The sequence below is a fragment of the Carassius carassius genome, chromosome 4 (assembly GCF_963082965.1).
Source record: "Carassius carassius chromosome 4, fCarCar2.1, whole genome shotgun sequence".
Classification (NCBI taxonomy): Eukaryota; Metazoa; Chordata; class Actinopteri; order Cypriniformes; family Cyprinidae; genus Carassius; species Carassius carassius.
The window spans coordinates 31191000-31208550 of NC_081758.1; the positions used below are offsets into that span (position 1 = coordinate 31191000).

The window sequence follows — 17551 nt, forward strand, 5'->3', positions numbered from 1 at the left end:
TCTGTGCATTCTGTAGGATATCTCTTTCTTTCTTCATTCTCAATGCATCGCACGAGTTAAATAAACCAGAGCTAAAGGTGAGCTCAAAAAATTATTTTTTTCCCCCTCTTTCTCTCTCTCTCTTTTTAGTGGAAGATGTCTCCAGAGATGTAGCCTGTTCAACACCAAATTAAATAGGTTTTTTTCCAGGGTGCTATGGCACAGCCCTAACACTTTTAGTTTCTCAATTTAGACACACAAGCTTTGTTTCTAACACTAGAGAACTGACTTACCGTTTTCAGCCTACATCGACAGCTGGTTTCTAAGACTGCATCTTACCTGAAATGGAGCCTCATAAGTGACTGATTTGGAATGCTCTACGTAGACAGAAACACACCTAGTGCTTCTTACATGTACACAAATACTTGGTGAAATATTATTTTGTAGTGTTAAATACAATACAAGTTCACTACCGGTCAAAGGTTTGGGGTCAGTAAGACTTTTATTTACCATGGACACATTAAATTGATCAAAAGTGACTGTGAAAACATTTACAAAGTTACTAAATATATTGCAAATAAATGTTTTTCTATTGATTCTATTCTGAAGGATCATGGGATATTAAAGACCCTGGATTATAGGCTGCTGAAATTTAGCTTTGCTATCACAAGAATAAATTACATTGTAAAATATTTTATAAGTGTTAAACAGTTGTTTTACATTGCAAAAATATTTTGCAATATTACTGTTGGGTCAAGTAAATGCAGCCTTGGTGAGTATAGGAGACTTTCAAAAACATTAAAAAATCTTACCGACCCCAAACTTTTGAACAAAAGTGTATACAGTAGTAGGCATTTCTTGTTTTGGATGATTTTTCTCAGTTTTACCATTCTACTCAAGTGAATGATACCAGGAACGCTGCCTTAGAAATTGACCAACATTAGGCTTTTGAAGGAAGTGCAATGTTGCTGCCTGCCTTTTTAAACAACCTTCACATTCAGAGTGCACCTCTGATGTCTTAAAATCCTGCCTAGGCAGCTAAGTAAGGTTTGGATCAGAGCTAAATTATGCATTTTATTCTGTCTTCTGTCACCTAGAGATGTTTGTCTCTCTTCTTTTTTACTCTCTCCCTCTCTTTCTTTAAAGTCTATTAATGAATAGATTTGCTAGTGTGGTCGGACGGTTGGTTGCCTGAGAAGCGATGGCTGTTTTGAAGTGCTGGTGTATGATCATCTCCTCCTCTGCCTACTTGAATTTTATACACGGGCTGCTTATTTCCTCATCTCCTCCTACCCCTTCAATACTCATTCAGACATGCACCTCAAACCTGGGCTATCCATCTAGTTTTAATATTCTTTTAAAAAGATGCAGGGTTAATTCAGGACTTTATCTGACCTCTAGATCTCTAGTAATTAAATAATACACTTCAATTTCCTCTCTCTCGCACTTCATCTCAATGAATCTGTCAGAATGAGTTTTGCAGCTACCATCATTTTGGTCTGTGGACGATTGAACAAGGTTTTGACAAATGCAGCTCTTCTGGGTTTTTTTATAAAATGACCACAGGAAAACATTAGATTAAGGATATATTTTTCATTATTTCAAACACTGGATTCTCATGCCAGTGTTTATTCCATCACCATCCCCGAATATAAATATGAATTATTACAATGACATTGACCCATTCTCTCTACAGTGTATTATTTTATATATAGCCACTCAAAAGGTTTCACAGATGTTGAAAATCTGTTCTTGGCAAGCCTCTTTGTGCCTCAAATAAACATCCCCTTCTCCCAGAAGCCCATCGTGTTTAAAACCTACAGGAACCTGGAGAAATAATCTGACGTATGTTATTCATGTCCATTCGAAAGTAAGCCTGTCTTGGTATCCTCAGTGCTACAATTTCAAAATGATTTACATAGAAAAGTAATAAAACTGAAAAGTTTTGAGTGGATGAATAGCGTGGGAAAATCTCTTGTTAGGAAGGGTGATTTGAAGATAGACATTCCACATAATACGAGCCATTGAGGGCAAGTAGAAATCAAAAGGACCTCCTTGGGTGAGTGGTGGCCTCCGCAGCTAGGATCTGCTATAGGATGCAACAGTGGGACTTGGCCAGCCAGGGCACAGGGGAGAGAGGGAGATGCCACTTTTAGAAATGAACCAGAGCATTTTAAGAGCTGGCCAGAGGCTCTCAATCTATGAAGAAGCATTTCCAGAGGAAATTAAATATTCGACAGGCATGTCCATTCCGTTTCAGTGGCCTGTGGAGGGATGAGGGGTTCGGAATGAGAAAGAAAAGAAAGGTACTTTGTTTGGTGCATCCTATTCCCTGCAGACTACGCTATTTCCTGTCTCCATGGGCTGCCCATGTGAGCATGGATGCTGTGATGTTGACTGTAAGCCATTACCACCTTCCTTTTGGTGTTGTCTGTTGGCATTTGGAAGTTCCAGCTCACAAGGCATCACATAAAGAGTAAGTGTGATGTTTTTCATTCAATCCTGCTTGGAGTTGAATGGACCAGACTCATTTTCCCTCTGGAGACGCCTTAGGGGAGAATCCATTCTTTCTTTCTCATCATATGTATTCACAAATTCAAATATACACACTTTTGATTGTAAACCGAGAAGATCAAATATCTTCGGTACCATATAACAGAGAAGACGAATTTTGTATTTCCAGCAACAAAAATTTTATTTGAATTTTTATTATTTTATTTTAGCGTTCATTTTTTATTTCATTCTAATTTTAGTTGTAATTTTTTAAATATATTTTTTTATTAAGCTTTAATTTTTATTTCTCTTTTGTTTTAGTCATTTTAGTACGTATAAATAAGAAATGTTACCTTGGCTTCTAACTTTAAATAAATTTAAGTTTTTCATCTAAGTTTTTATTTTATTCCAGTTATCAAAAGTGATTTTTAATAGTTTTTGTTTTAATAGTATTTAATTTTTCAAAGTTGACTCAGTATTTGACAGAGAGATTATGGTGCTATTATGCCACAGACAAAGAATACTTTCTACTTAGCTCTTTGTAAAAAAAAAATAAATAAATAAAACTAGTACTGAAGTGAGCACATGCATTAGGTAATCTGTACATACACTCACTCTCTAAGGCTGCGCTGAAGTCTTAGTAATGCATAGTAACACACTCGAGACAAATTTTAAAGCAGTGGGAAGGAGAAAGACTTAAAATAGCCTTAAATGGTAATTGAGGTTGTGAATGTGTGAAAACTGAAAAGAAAGAAAAAAACGATAGAAAGTCTAGGACAGTTCTTTCGCTCAAACCATTAGTCAGACAGAAATAAAAAATGTGTATTGAGCAGCCCACATCCTGAAGGCCACTCTTCTCTCTCTAAATTATAGGTGTTAGGTGCACATTTACAAAGTGCAGATGGGCCAGGCAGTGGCTGCAAACATCTTTTTCTGCACTCCACCGCAGTACAGACTCATTTCAGACATGTTACCGAATTACACCGTGTTTCTGTTGTGCTGCTTTTTGTATGAATATCATTGCTCAGTTTGCTTTGATTTTCTCCAGACTCCTTGATCTAGACGTGGCAGTGAAAAAGAAGGCGGCCTGTTGAACCACCACACATCCGTCATGCTCAGTCTTGGTTAAATGCTTGCCCAGGCCATGAAGAGAGTTCATGTGAACATGATCGATGTGCGGTGGTTGCATAGTAGAAAATTTGAACTAAATGATTACCCTCAGACCCAGACAGGAATTTACAGAACTCGAATGTTGAAACGTTCAGTGGATATTAATTGATTTTACAGGGATAGTTCACACCAAAATGAAGGCTGTTTCAAACCTGTACTATAAGATTGTAAGAAGATACTTTGTAAGATGTGTCAGTATTTCTGTTGTCCATGCATTGAAACTCAGTGGCATCCAATGTTGTTTGGATCACATCGACTTGTATGGACAAAAACAGTAAAAACATTCTTCATAATATATCTGTTTGTTTTCCACAGAAGAAATAAAGTCATACAGGTTTGGAGTTTTTACAAATAGCCCGAACTATTTTCAGTATCGCAATGTGAAAACAAATGTACAAATTAGTTAATTATTCAATTCAATTCAATTCAAGTTTATTTGTATAGCGCTTTTTACAATACAAATCGTTACAAAGCAACTTTACAGAAAATTATGTTTCTACAATATTTAGTAATAGCCTATAAGTGGTGACTGTCAGTTTGTGCACGTTGCAGTTAATATTATTAATAATTAATAGTTATTATATGATGCAGTCACACTTGTAGCAATATTTGTTAGTTCTGTTGTTGATTCAGGGTTAGCATCATCTGAGGTCCTCTGATGGTCAGCATCATCTCTTCTCAGGTGTTCTGGATCCAGACTGGAGCTTGTGTAAATCCTACCCGTGGCAAAACATAGAAACAAATAAAGACATCATTAGCATAGCTGCAGTTCCAACAAAGTAAAATTAATTAGTTTAACCCAAACTAAAGAATAAGAATGCACATTTGATCAGATACAACTATACTCACAATTTAAGATACATTATTCAAATGCTTGGCGAAAGAGATGCGTTTTTAATCTAGATTTAAACAGAGAGAGTGTGTCTGAACCCCGAACATTATCAGGATGGCTATTCCAGAGTTTGGGAGCCAAATGTGAAAAAGCTCTACCTCCTTTAGTGGACTTTGCTATCCTAGGAACTACCAAAAGTCCAGCGTTTTGTGACCTTAGGGTGCGTGATGGGTTGTAGCGTGGTAGAAGGCTAGTTAGGTACGCAGGAGCTAAACCATTTAGGGCCTTATAGGTAAGTAATGATAATTTTTTAACTGATACGGAACTTAATAGGTAGCCAGTGCAGAGACTGTAAAATTGGGGTAATATGATCATATTTTCTTGACCTGGTAAGGACTCTAGCTGCTGCATTTTGGACTACCTGTAGCTTGTTTATTGATGAAGCAGGACAACCACCTAGAAGTGCATTACAATAGTCCAGTCTAGAGGTCATGAATGCATGAACTAGCTTTTCTGCATCAGAAACAGACAACATGTTTCGTAGCTTGGCAAGGTTTCTAAGATGGAAGAATGCAGTTTTCGTAACATGGGAAATATGATTTTCAAAAGACAAGTTGCTGTCTAATATAACACCCAGATTTTTCACTGTAGAAGAAGTAACAGTACATCCGTCTAGTTGCAGATTGTAATCTACAAGATTCTGTGTAGTGTTTTTGGTTCAATAATTAATATCTCTGTCTTATCCGAATTTAATTGGAGAAAATTATTGGTCATCCAATCTTTTACATTTTTAACACACTCTGTTAGCTTAGATAATTTAGAAGTTTCATCTGGTCTCGTTGAGATATATAGCTGAGTATCATCAGCATAACAGTGGAAACTAATCCCGTATTTTCTAATAATATTACCAAGGGGCAACATGTATATTGAAAATAGAATGGGACCTAGGACGGATCCTTGTGGCACTCCATATTTTACTGATGATAAATGAGATGACTCCCCATTTAAGTAAACAATAGGGTAGCGATGGAACAGGTAGGATCTAAACCATCGTAGGGATAATTAGATAAGACTGGATAGAACGGAATAGAATAGAATGTATTTTTTGCGTCACTTGGTAGAAGTGTCAAATTAGTTCGATGCGGACACAAGTTGTGACGTGACCTCATCCTTAAAAAATATATATAATAATGAAATGCTGTAATATTTTGTGTATATTTTTGTTTGTTTGGTACGGGAAAAAAACAACCATTGTAGTACTGTTTTGCGTCTCCACTTGATGTGTCCAATGTAAAATCTGTTTCTAAAGCAAAACCAATTGAGAACCACTGGAATACACGAGAGAACTTTCTCTGTTTGTGTTTGTTCGAACAGTGGATCTTGTCCTGAGGTTTTCAGAACCGTGGGTTATGTATGAAAATGTAAAAGAACACACACACACACACACACACACACAGTCACATCATGGGGAGTAGCATACAGTGATTCATATGTCAACCGGCATCATTTAGATTTTAGATGGGAGGAAGCTTATTATCCACTCTGTATTATCACTGTGAATGTCTCCAGCCTAACTGGGTATTCTCAAAATTTCTTTGTATATTGTGTTGGAGGAAATGACCCTAAATAAACAAGAAGGAACTTTATCATTTGGGTTTCTGACCTCAAGTCATGTTTAATGAAAGACTCCTTGATTGCATTGCCTGAGATTGGGCTGCTGTTATCAAGAAACCAAGCGACCATCAGGCTAGAGCTGCTCAGTGTATCTGTGAAAGTGAAGTGTCTTTGATTTTCTGTCTTTATTTCCCTGTTGTGATAATCATGCATTTGTCCTCCCCTGTTATTTTGTCCACTTTTCATTTCGCCAGGTGCATCACAACACTGACAGGAGGAGATGCAATCAATTTTTACCCCCTAGCTAATCTGTATCTGTCTGTGTTCACCAGTGTTTTGTGTGTAATTCTGTTGTGTATCTGTCATATACGTGTGCAGGTTTTGAATTACTGTATCAGCCGGAGGTGGTCCGACTCTACCTGTCCCTGCTTACAGAAAGCCAGAACTATAACACGCTAGAAGCAGCGGCCGGAGCTCTACAGAACCTCAGCGCTGGACAGTGGACAGTGAGTGTCCTGCACAGAACACATTGGGAAGAAGCAGGAATTGGAAACTGATTCCTATTTAGATCATGATATTTGATTCCACAGAGATTCAAGATAGGACATTTTATGACGGACATCATCATATAATATAATAATAAAACATACAGTTATTAGAGCCATTGTTATTTCAACATCACCGGTCTTATTTTCTGTCAGCTGTCCATGTGAATCATTTGAAAACTTATAAACAAGCATTTTATTTATGCTTTTAATATACACTACCCTTCAAACACTTTTTAAATATATTTTATTTAATGAAAATATATGTTTGTTTTTTGAACAAGAAGTATTTTATGCTTACCAAGGCTGCAGTAATATAATAAACAGTAATATTGGGTATTCTTTTTCACCGTTTAAAATAACTGTTATATATTTGTCATTTTGCATATTTTAAAAATGTTATTTACACATGATCCTTCAGAAACCATTCTAATATGCTGATTTAGTGCTAAATTTTTAAATATTTTATATTGTTAGCTATATCAATTAATGATGGGCTGTTCAACACCACACCAACGGACTCTGATTGGCCTGCTAGAGTACATCATGCAAATCCATAAACCTTCATTTGTTTTGTTTTTGTCTGCTTCCAGTACACCTTGAACACATTCCTAGTCAGTAGTTAATTTACAAGTATGACATGTCTGTACCACAGTGTTGTGTGGGGCTCTCTTTACTCTTGAGGTAGAAGTCAAGACGAAATGTCCCCTAATAAACATGCACATCTACAACTATATACTGCACTGCCCTGACCCTGCTTCCTTCTCCGTGTAGGACCTGAAGTGCAGCCATGCATAAGCTCACAGCTTCTCTGTGTGGTTACGCTGTTTCAGACCTACCTCATCTCTATGCCTGACACATGTGTGCTTGCTTCCTAGCTTCCTAGCTCATCACAAACCCTTGCTGTAGGGAGACGGGCACGCCTCACGTCTGTAGTCTATAAGAGGATTTGAGAGATTTTATTTATTAATTTGTTCTTTTTCCTACTTTTCTGCAAATGTGTTTCTAGGATCACTACCATCTCCTAGTGGCCATGGTGTTGTATTGCAACTACTTAATTACTATCTCAGGGGCACTGGCTGAGGATTAGAGATTTCTTGTGACACATAAAGGTTTTGTGATTCATGGGGTTGGAGTGGAAATGCACACAAGTCTAACGGGGAACAAATGGCTATTTACTAGATTGGAGTTTTCCAGAATAGAGGAGCTTTTTCTTGCACACAGCATATTCCTTTTCTGAAAGATTTACAGAGCTGAATGTCTGGCTGAGCATAAGTCTACTTGACTTAATGAAATATATACAGTGGAAAAATGTCTGAATCACTGGCGTAATATTGTCTTTTCCTCTCATTTCTACAGTGGTCGAACTATATCCGGGCGACAGTGCGTAAGGAGAAAGGACTGCCAATTCTCGTCGAGCTCTTGCGCTCGGACTCAGACAAGGTGGTGCGAGCTGTGGCCATCGCTCTGAGGAACCTGTCCATCGACCGCCGCAACAAAGACCTAATAGGCAAGAGTAGCATTTCTAGATCATTAGTGCCCATTATGTTAAACACATATTTACATGATACTTAAATAAATGTGCACTCAGATTTATTTTCCTTATTAAAAAAGTTTTGCACACAAAGTCAGATTTAGTCATTTAACAGTACGGTTTGGTAATGTTTTTAAAAGACATCTCTTATGCTCATCAAGGCTAAAATTATTTTATCTGTATTATTAAGCATACAGTAAAAATAGCAATATTCTAAAATATTATGACAGAATCTACAATGTAATTAAATCCTGTAAAGCTGAATTTTCAGCTGTCATTACTCTGTTACTTCATGGTAACTGCAACTTGCTTGACATACTTTCAAAGCTGAATCTCTCCTTAATTTTATATTATCATCTTCAGGGAGTTACGCCATGAGGGACTTGGTCAGCAACTTGCCCAGCGGTCAGCAGCGGCCTGCCAAGAACCTGGAGGAGGACACCGTGGTGGCCATCCTCAACACCATCCATGAAATCATCATTGACAGCTCTGAGAACGCTCGCTCTCTCATCACTGCTCAAGCAATTGATAAACTAGTGGCCATCAACAGAACCAGGTAAGAACAGCCCAAGATTATGGTAATGACACAATATACGGTCTCTCTTTGAGTAGAGTTAAGCTATATTCACACTGTAAGTTACTGATTTCTGCTCAAATCCGATATTTGATGAAAGTAGAATATTAAATCAAAAAGCTTTAACATTTTTAAAATTTATTTTCACTTTTCATCTTTCTGTTATAATTGATTTCTACTGTAGATCAAGCCAACTATCTATAGTAATTTCACTTCAACCAACTATGATTTCTTGAGGCTTTCTTAAGGTTTTTGATCTTTGTAAACATCTTGTTAGTTTGGGTCCTCTTCAACTAAAGAGAAAAACAGCAACAAGAGTTGCTGCTTTTTGAAGTGACTTATTTTTATCACCACACATGTCATCTTTAATATATGCATCTGAAAAACTGAATATTAAATGGTGTAGTCCTGTAGATATCAAAAGCAGCAGAGACCTCCAGAGAGTGAGCCGTATGTTAAACAAACCTCCTCCATCCTTTCCACATGTGACCTCTTTTAAAACTGCACAACATTTATACCGTTTCTGCCTGAGCATGATTTTATCCAAAACTAAATATTGATTGTGTAAGATTAACTTTTTAAAGAGTACATGCTAGCCTGGAGAGTGGCTACACAGCCTCTCTCTATCTCTCTCCGACTCTGGAGTTGAGGCTTTGAAGTCGTAGGCTCCTTGTAATTAAGTGAGGATCACAGGAAAAGCTAATGAAGTGAAAAGAGAGAAATCTAAGGCCACAGGGGTTGGAGATTGGAGCCATAGTGACACTGCGTTGCTGGGAGGGGAATAGATGACTTTGACTTTGAATTTGAGAGTTATTCCACTGGGCTCTGGATTCTGCATAACCCTCTTTCCCTCCATGTTTATGCATTGCAGCCAGTCAGCAAGGGAAACCAAAGCCGCTTCCCATGTACTACAGACGGTTTGGAGCTATAAGGAGCTGAGAAACGCCCTGACCAAGGATGGCTGGAATAAAACACACTTCCAAGTAGAGTGAAACATAAATGCACACAAACACTCTGATTTCTTAATTAATCCTAAACCAAAGTGAAGAAAGGTAAATGCCATGAAGAAATGTCCAGGTCACACTTCGCTTTAAAACATAAATTAATAAGAAAATACTTGCATAATGAAAATGAGATGTTAATGGATTGTCATTTTCATGATAATCAAACTGAAATGTCCCCCAAAATTCTCATCCCCTCAAATTTCTAAACAAAAAAAAAAACTCTCATTGATGTAATACATGATATTATTTTTAAATATAAAATAAATATGATATGAAACGATATTAAAGGTCACATAAATAATAATTCTTAAAAATATATTCAGTGAAACAAATACTGCAATGATGTATACTTCATCTATGCTGTAATTTACAATTGTACATGAATTTCTATTGTGAAAATTCAATTCAAATGTGCTTAGGTTTATTTATTGTGCCTATGTGCCAGTGAAATTATTTCAGAATGCAAAAAAATCACGATGGTCAAAGTAATAGATCTCATTTCCTTGATGCAAAATAATTTTTTTGCGAAAAGAAGTGAAATATGATTCAGACATTTCTTGATGGTTTCTGTGAGATTCACTCAGAAAGTTCTATTGTAACTACCCTTTGCAACCATTACTGTACATATTTAGTGAAGAAAGAGACATAGTTTGTTCAAATCCAAGTGTTTTTGTTGAAGGTTTGTCACTCTGTCCTGTGTATCTGAAACATTCTCTTCTTGATCCTTCTCAGCCGATACCGACTGGCACTCCCAAAGCATCTAAGAGTTGCAAGCCTGGCTATGACGATACTACACTCCCCTTGATGGAGAAGAACCAAGGTTAGCATAAGACCCTGAACAGATACTTTACACACCCTGATAGCAGCAAATCTGGTTGCTCAGGGGAGTTCTGGAGGTTCAGGTGCACCTGAGCAAGCATATCTTCTGAACACTACTTCTTTCTGTGTTTTAACACATGGCAGAACGCTTGATCTCTCACCTCTGCTGCTCAGCTGGTGTGTGCAGCTGCCGCATCTCTTGGGCTTTAATCGGTCATTTGAGTGGATCATATGATACAGAATGATTTATGATCAGACAGCAGATTAATGGGCCTCAGTGTAGGAGCTCATTATTCATTCACTCTCAAGTAAAATGATGGTAAACTACTGCAGTGCTGTAATAAAAAGCGCCATCCGTCCACCCAGGGCACATCTCATTGAGAGATGAGTTAGCATGACAGCTTTGGCTTGTTTCAGATTTTATTAATGCTGTTAGCATGGATGCTCAGGACAGGGATACATTTGATCACTTCCATCAGTCCCATGCCATTCCCTGCTTGCCTTACTGTGGAGAATTGAGCACAACAGTGACCGCCCATCTTTTCAAAAGCCTTTGTTCCAGAAGAAGCATTTCATTTTTAATTTCATTCATTTTCTCTATAGCTGAATTAAAATCTATAAAAAGGTCTTAAACCAAACTAACCACTTTGAACTACTCATCATAAATCATGAATCATTCTGAAGGATATTATTGAATCAGCGCAACAATAAAATATGAAACTTTTAACTAAAGATCATTGTGAGTATAAAATACTTTGTTCTAAGTAGTCTCGCATAGCCAGACCTTCAGATTGACAGCTGAACTGAAGCTCTGAAATCTATGGCAGCTTTCATTGGCCGAGGCCCACCCATAAGGTCATTTGACCAACATCTCAAACAACCAATCACAGTTTGTTTTGTTCAGCCTCACGTATCGGGGTCCACAATAACAGACCAGTGTGTAAAACTCCCGGGCATATTTTTAAGATTCTATGCCGCGAACTTTAAATATTTGACATACTTTTGAACATCCAGTGTTTAGTTGATCCTGATAAGCGCTCGATGTCACAGTTGTAAACTCGATGGCTTTCTTCTTTGTGATGTGGTTTGGCACTACAGCATTTTTTGTTTCCTGGCGGAACGTTAAAGAACGCGACACACGTCTCGCGGAAATCCTGTATAATTCACCCAATCCGATGACGACTTCCACACTCCTGAAGTGTTTCCACTTTTGTGTCCCATATGCATCAGACGTTTATCCAAAGGTCCATGAGCGTGACGTCTGAGCCAGAGACTGTTCTAAGTGTATTGCTTGTCAAGACTGCCTTTATTTAATCAAAAATAGTTATTGTTTTTACAGTTATTGTTTTATTAAAACCATAATCCCTCTATTGTGAAGTATTATTCCAATTTAAAATAACTGTTTTCTATTTTGATATATTTTCAATTGTAATTTATTGTTGCGATGGCAAAGCTGAATTTTCAAGAGCCATCAATCCAGTCTACATTGTCACATGATCCATCAGAAATCATTTTAATATGCTGATTTGGTGCTCAAAAAACATTATTATCTCACTTGAAAATGGTTTGATTTAATTGTAATTCCTATGCTTTATGGTGGTGGGCGGTTACTGTTGCGTCAGATTGCTGCTCTTCTCTGATTGATGTCTCTCACTTCAGAATTATAGATAGTTTGGGATTTCACAGAGAATTATGCATTTTAAACTATTTTTTGACATTTCGAGATTTTATACTTCAATTGACATTGTAAAAGTGAGCATGCGTATTAGTGATGTGAAAATTCCAGCCTGTAAAATGCTTTTCAGGCAGCAGAGGCTGTAGCGGTGGGGATGTGATACCTATGGGCGAATTCGGTCCAGGTAAGACAATGTCGGCATGCTCGCAAAAGAAAAAGAAAAAAAAAATCTTACTGACTAATGTGATTTTAAGAGAATACAAACCCATAATCCCTCTAAATCCATTTACCCTAAAATATTTCACAATCAATGTTGTGTTTAGTTTTTCCCTGAAGGGTTTCATTCCAACGCTGTCTGCAATACCCCTCTTTTAATAAGATGTTCGTAGTGTTGTTGAGTTTTGGGCCAATGAAGATTTGAACAGAAGCACTATTGCTTGTTCGCTACAGAGTAACACCGCTTATTTCTGGCACCGTCTCTCTGATCTTCTCCACTGAAGCAGCATCCTCTCCAAGCCTGACTGACAATAATTGGACAGATGCTGCTGTAGTGGGTAGAAGTAAGTGATGAAATGGTGGTAACTGTGGGGGACAGCTCATAGACACGGCCTGCATGAACAAACACAAAACCCACACAGTAATCACACACATCACGAGAACATCTGTGAACGCAGCATGTAGCTGAAGGTTGAGGGATTCGTCGCTGTTTGTTTGAAGAGCCATGCTGAGGGTGCTGACATACTGATCATGATCACTGAGCTTTTCTGCTGTCTTTCCCTCTCATTAGATGGCTATTCGATGATTGACCAGAGAGACAAAGACTCCAAGTACAAAAGCAGTGACGGCTCATCGGATCTGCAGGAGCGGGAGCCGTTAAAGTTCAGAGCCGAAGTGTCAGAAGTGAGACACGTTTCTACATCTGTTTAAATCTGAGAAGGAACTCTTTCTCATTAGCTGTTTCAGGCACCAACACTGCAAGTTGTGCAGAGAAAAGAGAAATGATATGTTAACAGTGAATTCGTGTTGGTTAGCTGCAAAACCTAGTAAGTTATCTAATTAGTGGAAGGCTGTCAGAACAGCATTGCCAGATATGTAGAACAATAAGCAATCTGGTCTGAGCCAAAATAAGCAATTTTGATTCTCCACAACAAACCAAAGTGATTTTCATGCATTGGAAATGCAACCCATGACTGCCCATATTTATAAGCAACCTAATGAAAAACAATCCTAAAGTCACTTATAATAAGTGGGCATGGCAATACTGATTGTATGGCATAGTAGATCCCCCCAGCATGATGGCAGATAGAAACAGCAGGTACTGTAGAAATATTATGCTGCCTTGTAAAATACAAGAAATACAATTTAATCCAAGAAGGCAGACTGTCAAGAAAGATTTTCTTTTTATTCAGCGCTGACAAGCATCAGTCAAATGTTTGGTCTATATAAATAAAAAAATAAATAAAAAATTCATTAATTTAAGCAAAACAAATTCTGAAATGTACATTTTTTAATTAAACCTTACATTCAAATGATTCCATTGATAATAGAATTTATGAATATACAGTACAGACCAAAAGTTTGGAAACATTACTATTTTTTATGTTTTTGAAAGAAGTTTCTTCTGCTCATCAAGCCTGCATTTATTTGATCAAAAATATGATATAAAAAAAACAGTAATATTGTGAAATATTATTACAACTTAAAATAATAGTTTTCTATTTGAATATACTTTAAAAAAAAAAAAATTATTCCTGTGATGCAAAGCTGAGTTTTCAGCATCATTACTCCAGCCTTCAGTATCACATGTAACATCCAGTCTATCACATGATCATTTAGAAATCATTCTAATATTCTGATTTAAATTCTGGTTGGAAACAGTTCTGCTGTCTAATATATTTGATGAATAAAAGGTTAAAAAGAACTGCATTTATTCAAAAAAAAAAAAATTCTAATAATATATATTCTAATAATATATTTTCTTTACTATCACTTTTTATCAATTTAACACATCCTTGCTGAATAAAAGTATTGATTTTATTTTTTTTTAAAAAGAAAGAAAAAAAAATACTGACCCCAAATTACTGACCAGTAGTGTATATTGTTATTACAAAATATTTATATTTTAAAAACATAGCTTTTTTTTTTTTACTTTTTATTCATCAAAGTATCCTAAAAAGGTATCACATGTTCTGAAAAAATATTAAGCAGCAGAACTGTTTCCAACTTTGATAATGAATCATCATATTAGAATGATTTCTAAAGGATCATCTGATAATGATCCTAAAAATTCAGCTTTGCATCAACGCGCATGTATACCTAAAATCATGCAGATCAAAGTTTTGTTGTTTTCAGAATGGTTCTGCATGCATTCACTTTAATTACCTTTCACTTCTATAATTTCTAACTTTTTATTTTCCCCTTGAGCTTCGCCTGTTGCAAGGACTAACTCTGGCCTTTCTCTGTGTGTTTAAAATTGTTTTTGTTTTGCTGATTTGAACCCGTCTCCCATTGCTGCAGAATGATACAAATAGGAAACACTATATCAGGAGCAACAGGCCAACTGTCAGTCTGGTGGATGCTTGTGATGTTAAACCTCAGCCTGTTGACTCCTGGGTCTAAATGCATGCATGGTAGGTTTTATGTGTTTGATTTTGATCTCACCCATCCTGTTTATGAAATAACACCCACCCTTTTTTCATCATTTGCTCTGTCTAACCCAGAGAAGTGCATTGTCTGAATCAGTCGATTGCATGTTCAGATCTTAAAATATAATTTCCTTCATGAGGATTGTGACTCAGAATAGATGTGAAGATAGAATCAAACAGATGTCTTGAAAATTGGAATGAGTGCCATTCAAAAGCTTGTTTTTAAAGCAGCCATTACTCCAGTCATCAGTATCACATGATCCTTCAGAAATCATTCTAATAACCTCACCCCAAACCTCATTTTCTGTGGAAAGTGGACAAAAAGGAACAAGCTACACAGTGTCATACATGTTCTTGTAGGTAATGCTGACTTCTCTGGGTTAGCATCATCATCATCATCGTCTGTTTATTTTCACTCTCATGCTTGCCAAATATCTGCTCTTCATCCTGGCTTTCTTCATCCCATACTATATCTGTCAGGCAGGAAACCATGATCAGTTGAATTCTAGTCCTTGAAACATGTAGAATTTAATCATGTCGAGTATTATTTAAATCTGGTAAGTCATAGAGAAAATGTGTCATTAGTTTCAACATCCTAAAAATCATCCATCATTTAAATATCATGCTCACTTTCATTTGACATTATCTTGTTTATGTCTATAAATGTAATCATTTCTTTGTTTGCGAACATATTACAAATATCTCTTATTAGAACAAACATTTTTAGTCCGATAATGTCGTCTGATGTCTGTGGCTTTCCTGCCCTCTCCGCTGCAGGCTTAGCTAGCAACTGCGCCACATCTTACCCCGCAAGGATTTTACGTCACCACTGCCATTAACCGCAGAGCTCACCGTGATGTGGACTCATCTGAAGACTTTTGCCTAAGAGCGAGAGAAAAATACAAACTTTCATTCAACAGCCAATATTTTGAGATTTCTCAACAAGTGAAAAGAAAAAAAAAAACAATTTGAAAAAGTAAAAAAAAAAAAAAAAAAAAAAACATTTCTCATATGTACATTCCCACTGGACGTAGTGTACCTACAGCTGAGGATTTGCTGTCACGGAGCCAGAATGATGGATTGATTTGAGTGTACAGGAAGTGCTGTCATGGACGTGGACTTGTATTGGAAAGAATTGGATTTAGGGGTAAAAGGAAATAAGAAAGAAAAAAAAACTATTTTTATGTCAAAACAAAAAAATATAAAATTTTTGCCTATATTATTTTTGTTGTACGTTTCTGCCTGATTACTGTTTGTTTTTTGGATTTGTTTTCCCCAGAAGTGCAGTGAATTGTGAATTTTGTTTTGTTTTCATTTTGTAGAGTTTTAATGAAAGTTTAGGTTTTCTGAAAAATAGTTGAGGACATTTGTAAAAAAGGAAATTGTTTTTCTTTTTTTTTTTTTTTTTTTTTGCTGTTGATGTTCATTACAATGGTGTGGGGGCACATACAAAGTCTATATTGAAATGCACGCTTTCGCAGTTTCTGTGTGCTGGCTTTATAAAGCAACTTTAAAGACATATTATCACTGTGTTTATTTCTTCTCACTTAAAAAGCAGGGGTTCACCTTACAATGCCATCTGCTCATAGTGGAGCTGAAAGGAGGAGAGCTGCTTTGCTTTCAGTTGGATTTGGTCTGCTGATCTTGTATTCCCCTTGACATGTCCAGCTGTAGAGGCATGCTGGGTAACACTGGCACTTACCAACTATTGCTTTGGTTTATTTAAAAAGGGGTAAGGAGGGGAAAAAAATCTATTTGTTAATATGTAGATTGTGTTATGAGGGGATTGTAGAGGAAGATTCCCTTTCTCCTGTTGTCATAAAAGTAGATTTAAAAGCATTTTATATTTTTGTTGTTTTATAAATGTATATATTAGGTTACAAATATTAAAAAAGAGGGCAAAAAGGTCACAACCATCTTTATAACATTGATAGATGTGAATCCTTAACAGATTGTTCAGAGCACATTCAGTATTCCATACACAAAGCATGGCCATGTTTGTATAAAAATTAATAATTTAATAAACAGATCATTGCTTTAGTTAAATGTGCATCAAAGGCTGCAGAGTCATTCTCATTGTCTTATTTACATTTTATATTTACACCTTGTTTTGTTAAATGGAACCATTTATTATCAGTGTTAATTTTTCAATTGTTCAAAATGATCTGATTGGTCGGCAAAATTTAAAGGAAAGACCAGAATGAATTTTAGAAGAGAAATCAGGGATAGATAGATATTTCCTTTCATTTCGGCTCTTATGCAAGCCAAAATACTTTCACATCAAAAATGTATCTCACAAGTATAACAAAAAACATCACAATTGTGGATTCTCAAATGTTCCCACTGTCAGTGTAAAGATATCATGTGTTATACATATAATTTTTAGTCATTACCACGTATAAATGGGCAAACACTAACATACGAAATAGACCGACAAATTTTTTTTTTTATTCCAGACAGTTTTCTGATAATGTGTAATATGCAGCACACACCTGCTTTATCATCTGATTTCTGTCATGTTACTCTATATCTAACTCTCTATAGCTACGTTTTTTTTTTTTTCAGTTGTTTTAACAGACTCCTAATAACAAAATAACAGTGTAATAATTAAATTTTTAAAGAGGAAATGATGTGTGCATCGACGATCTTTAGCCTTGTGTAGGTTCG

At 36.4% G+C, this 17551-nt stretch overlaps 1 protein-coding gene across 4 annotated transcripts in view; it reads left to right on the forward strand.

The window, feature by feature from the left end:
* LOC132139766 (splicing regulator ARVCF-like) overlaps positions 1–16403 on the forward strand; it is a 265062-nt gene extending 248659 nt beyond the window's left edge. For all 4 annotated transcript variants that reach the window (XM_059548369.1, XM_059548370.1, XM_059548372.1 and 1 more), the window contains 9 exons: positions 6467–6594; positions 7993–8143; positions 8531–8723; positions 9613–9724; positions 10478–10565; positions 12370–12423; positions 13027–13139; positions 14757–14869; positions 15662–16403. In XM_059548369.1, coding sequence (XP_059404352.1) covers positions 6467–6594; positions 7993–8143; positions 8531–8723; positions 9613–9724; positions 10478–10565; positions 12370–12423; positions 13027–13139; positions 14757–14858 — 941 coding nt within the window. In that variant the 3' untranslated portion in view covers positions 14859–14869; positions 15662–16403. The remainder of the gene's footprint in view (positions 1–6466; positions 6595–7992; positions 8144–8530; positions 8724–9612; positions 9725–10477; positions 10566–12369; positions 12424–13026; positions 13140–14756; positions 14870–15661) is intronic.
* Positions 16404–17551: the final 1148 nt, after the last annotated feature.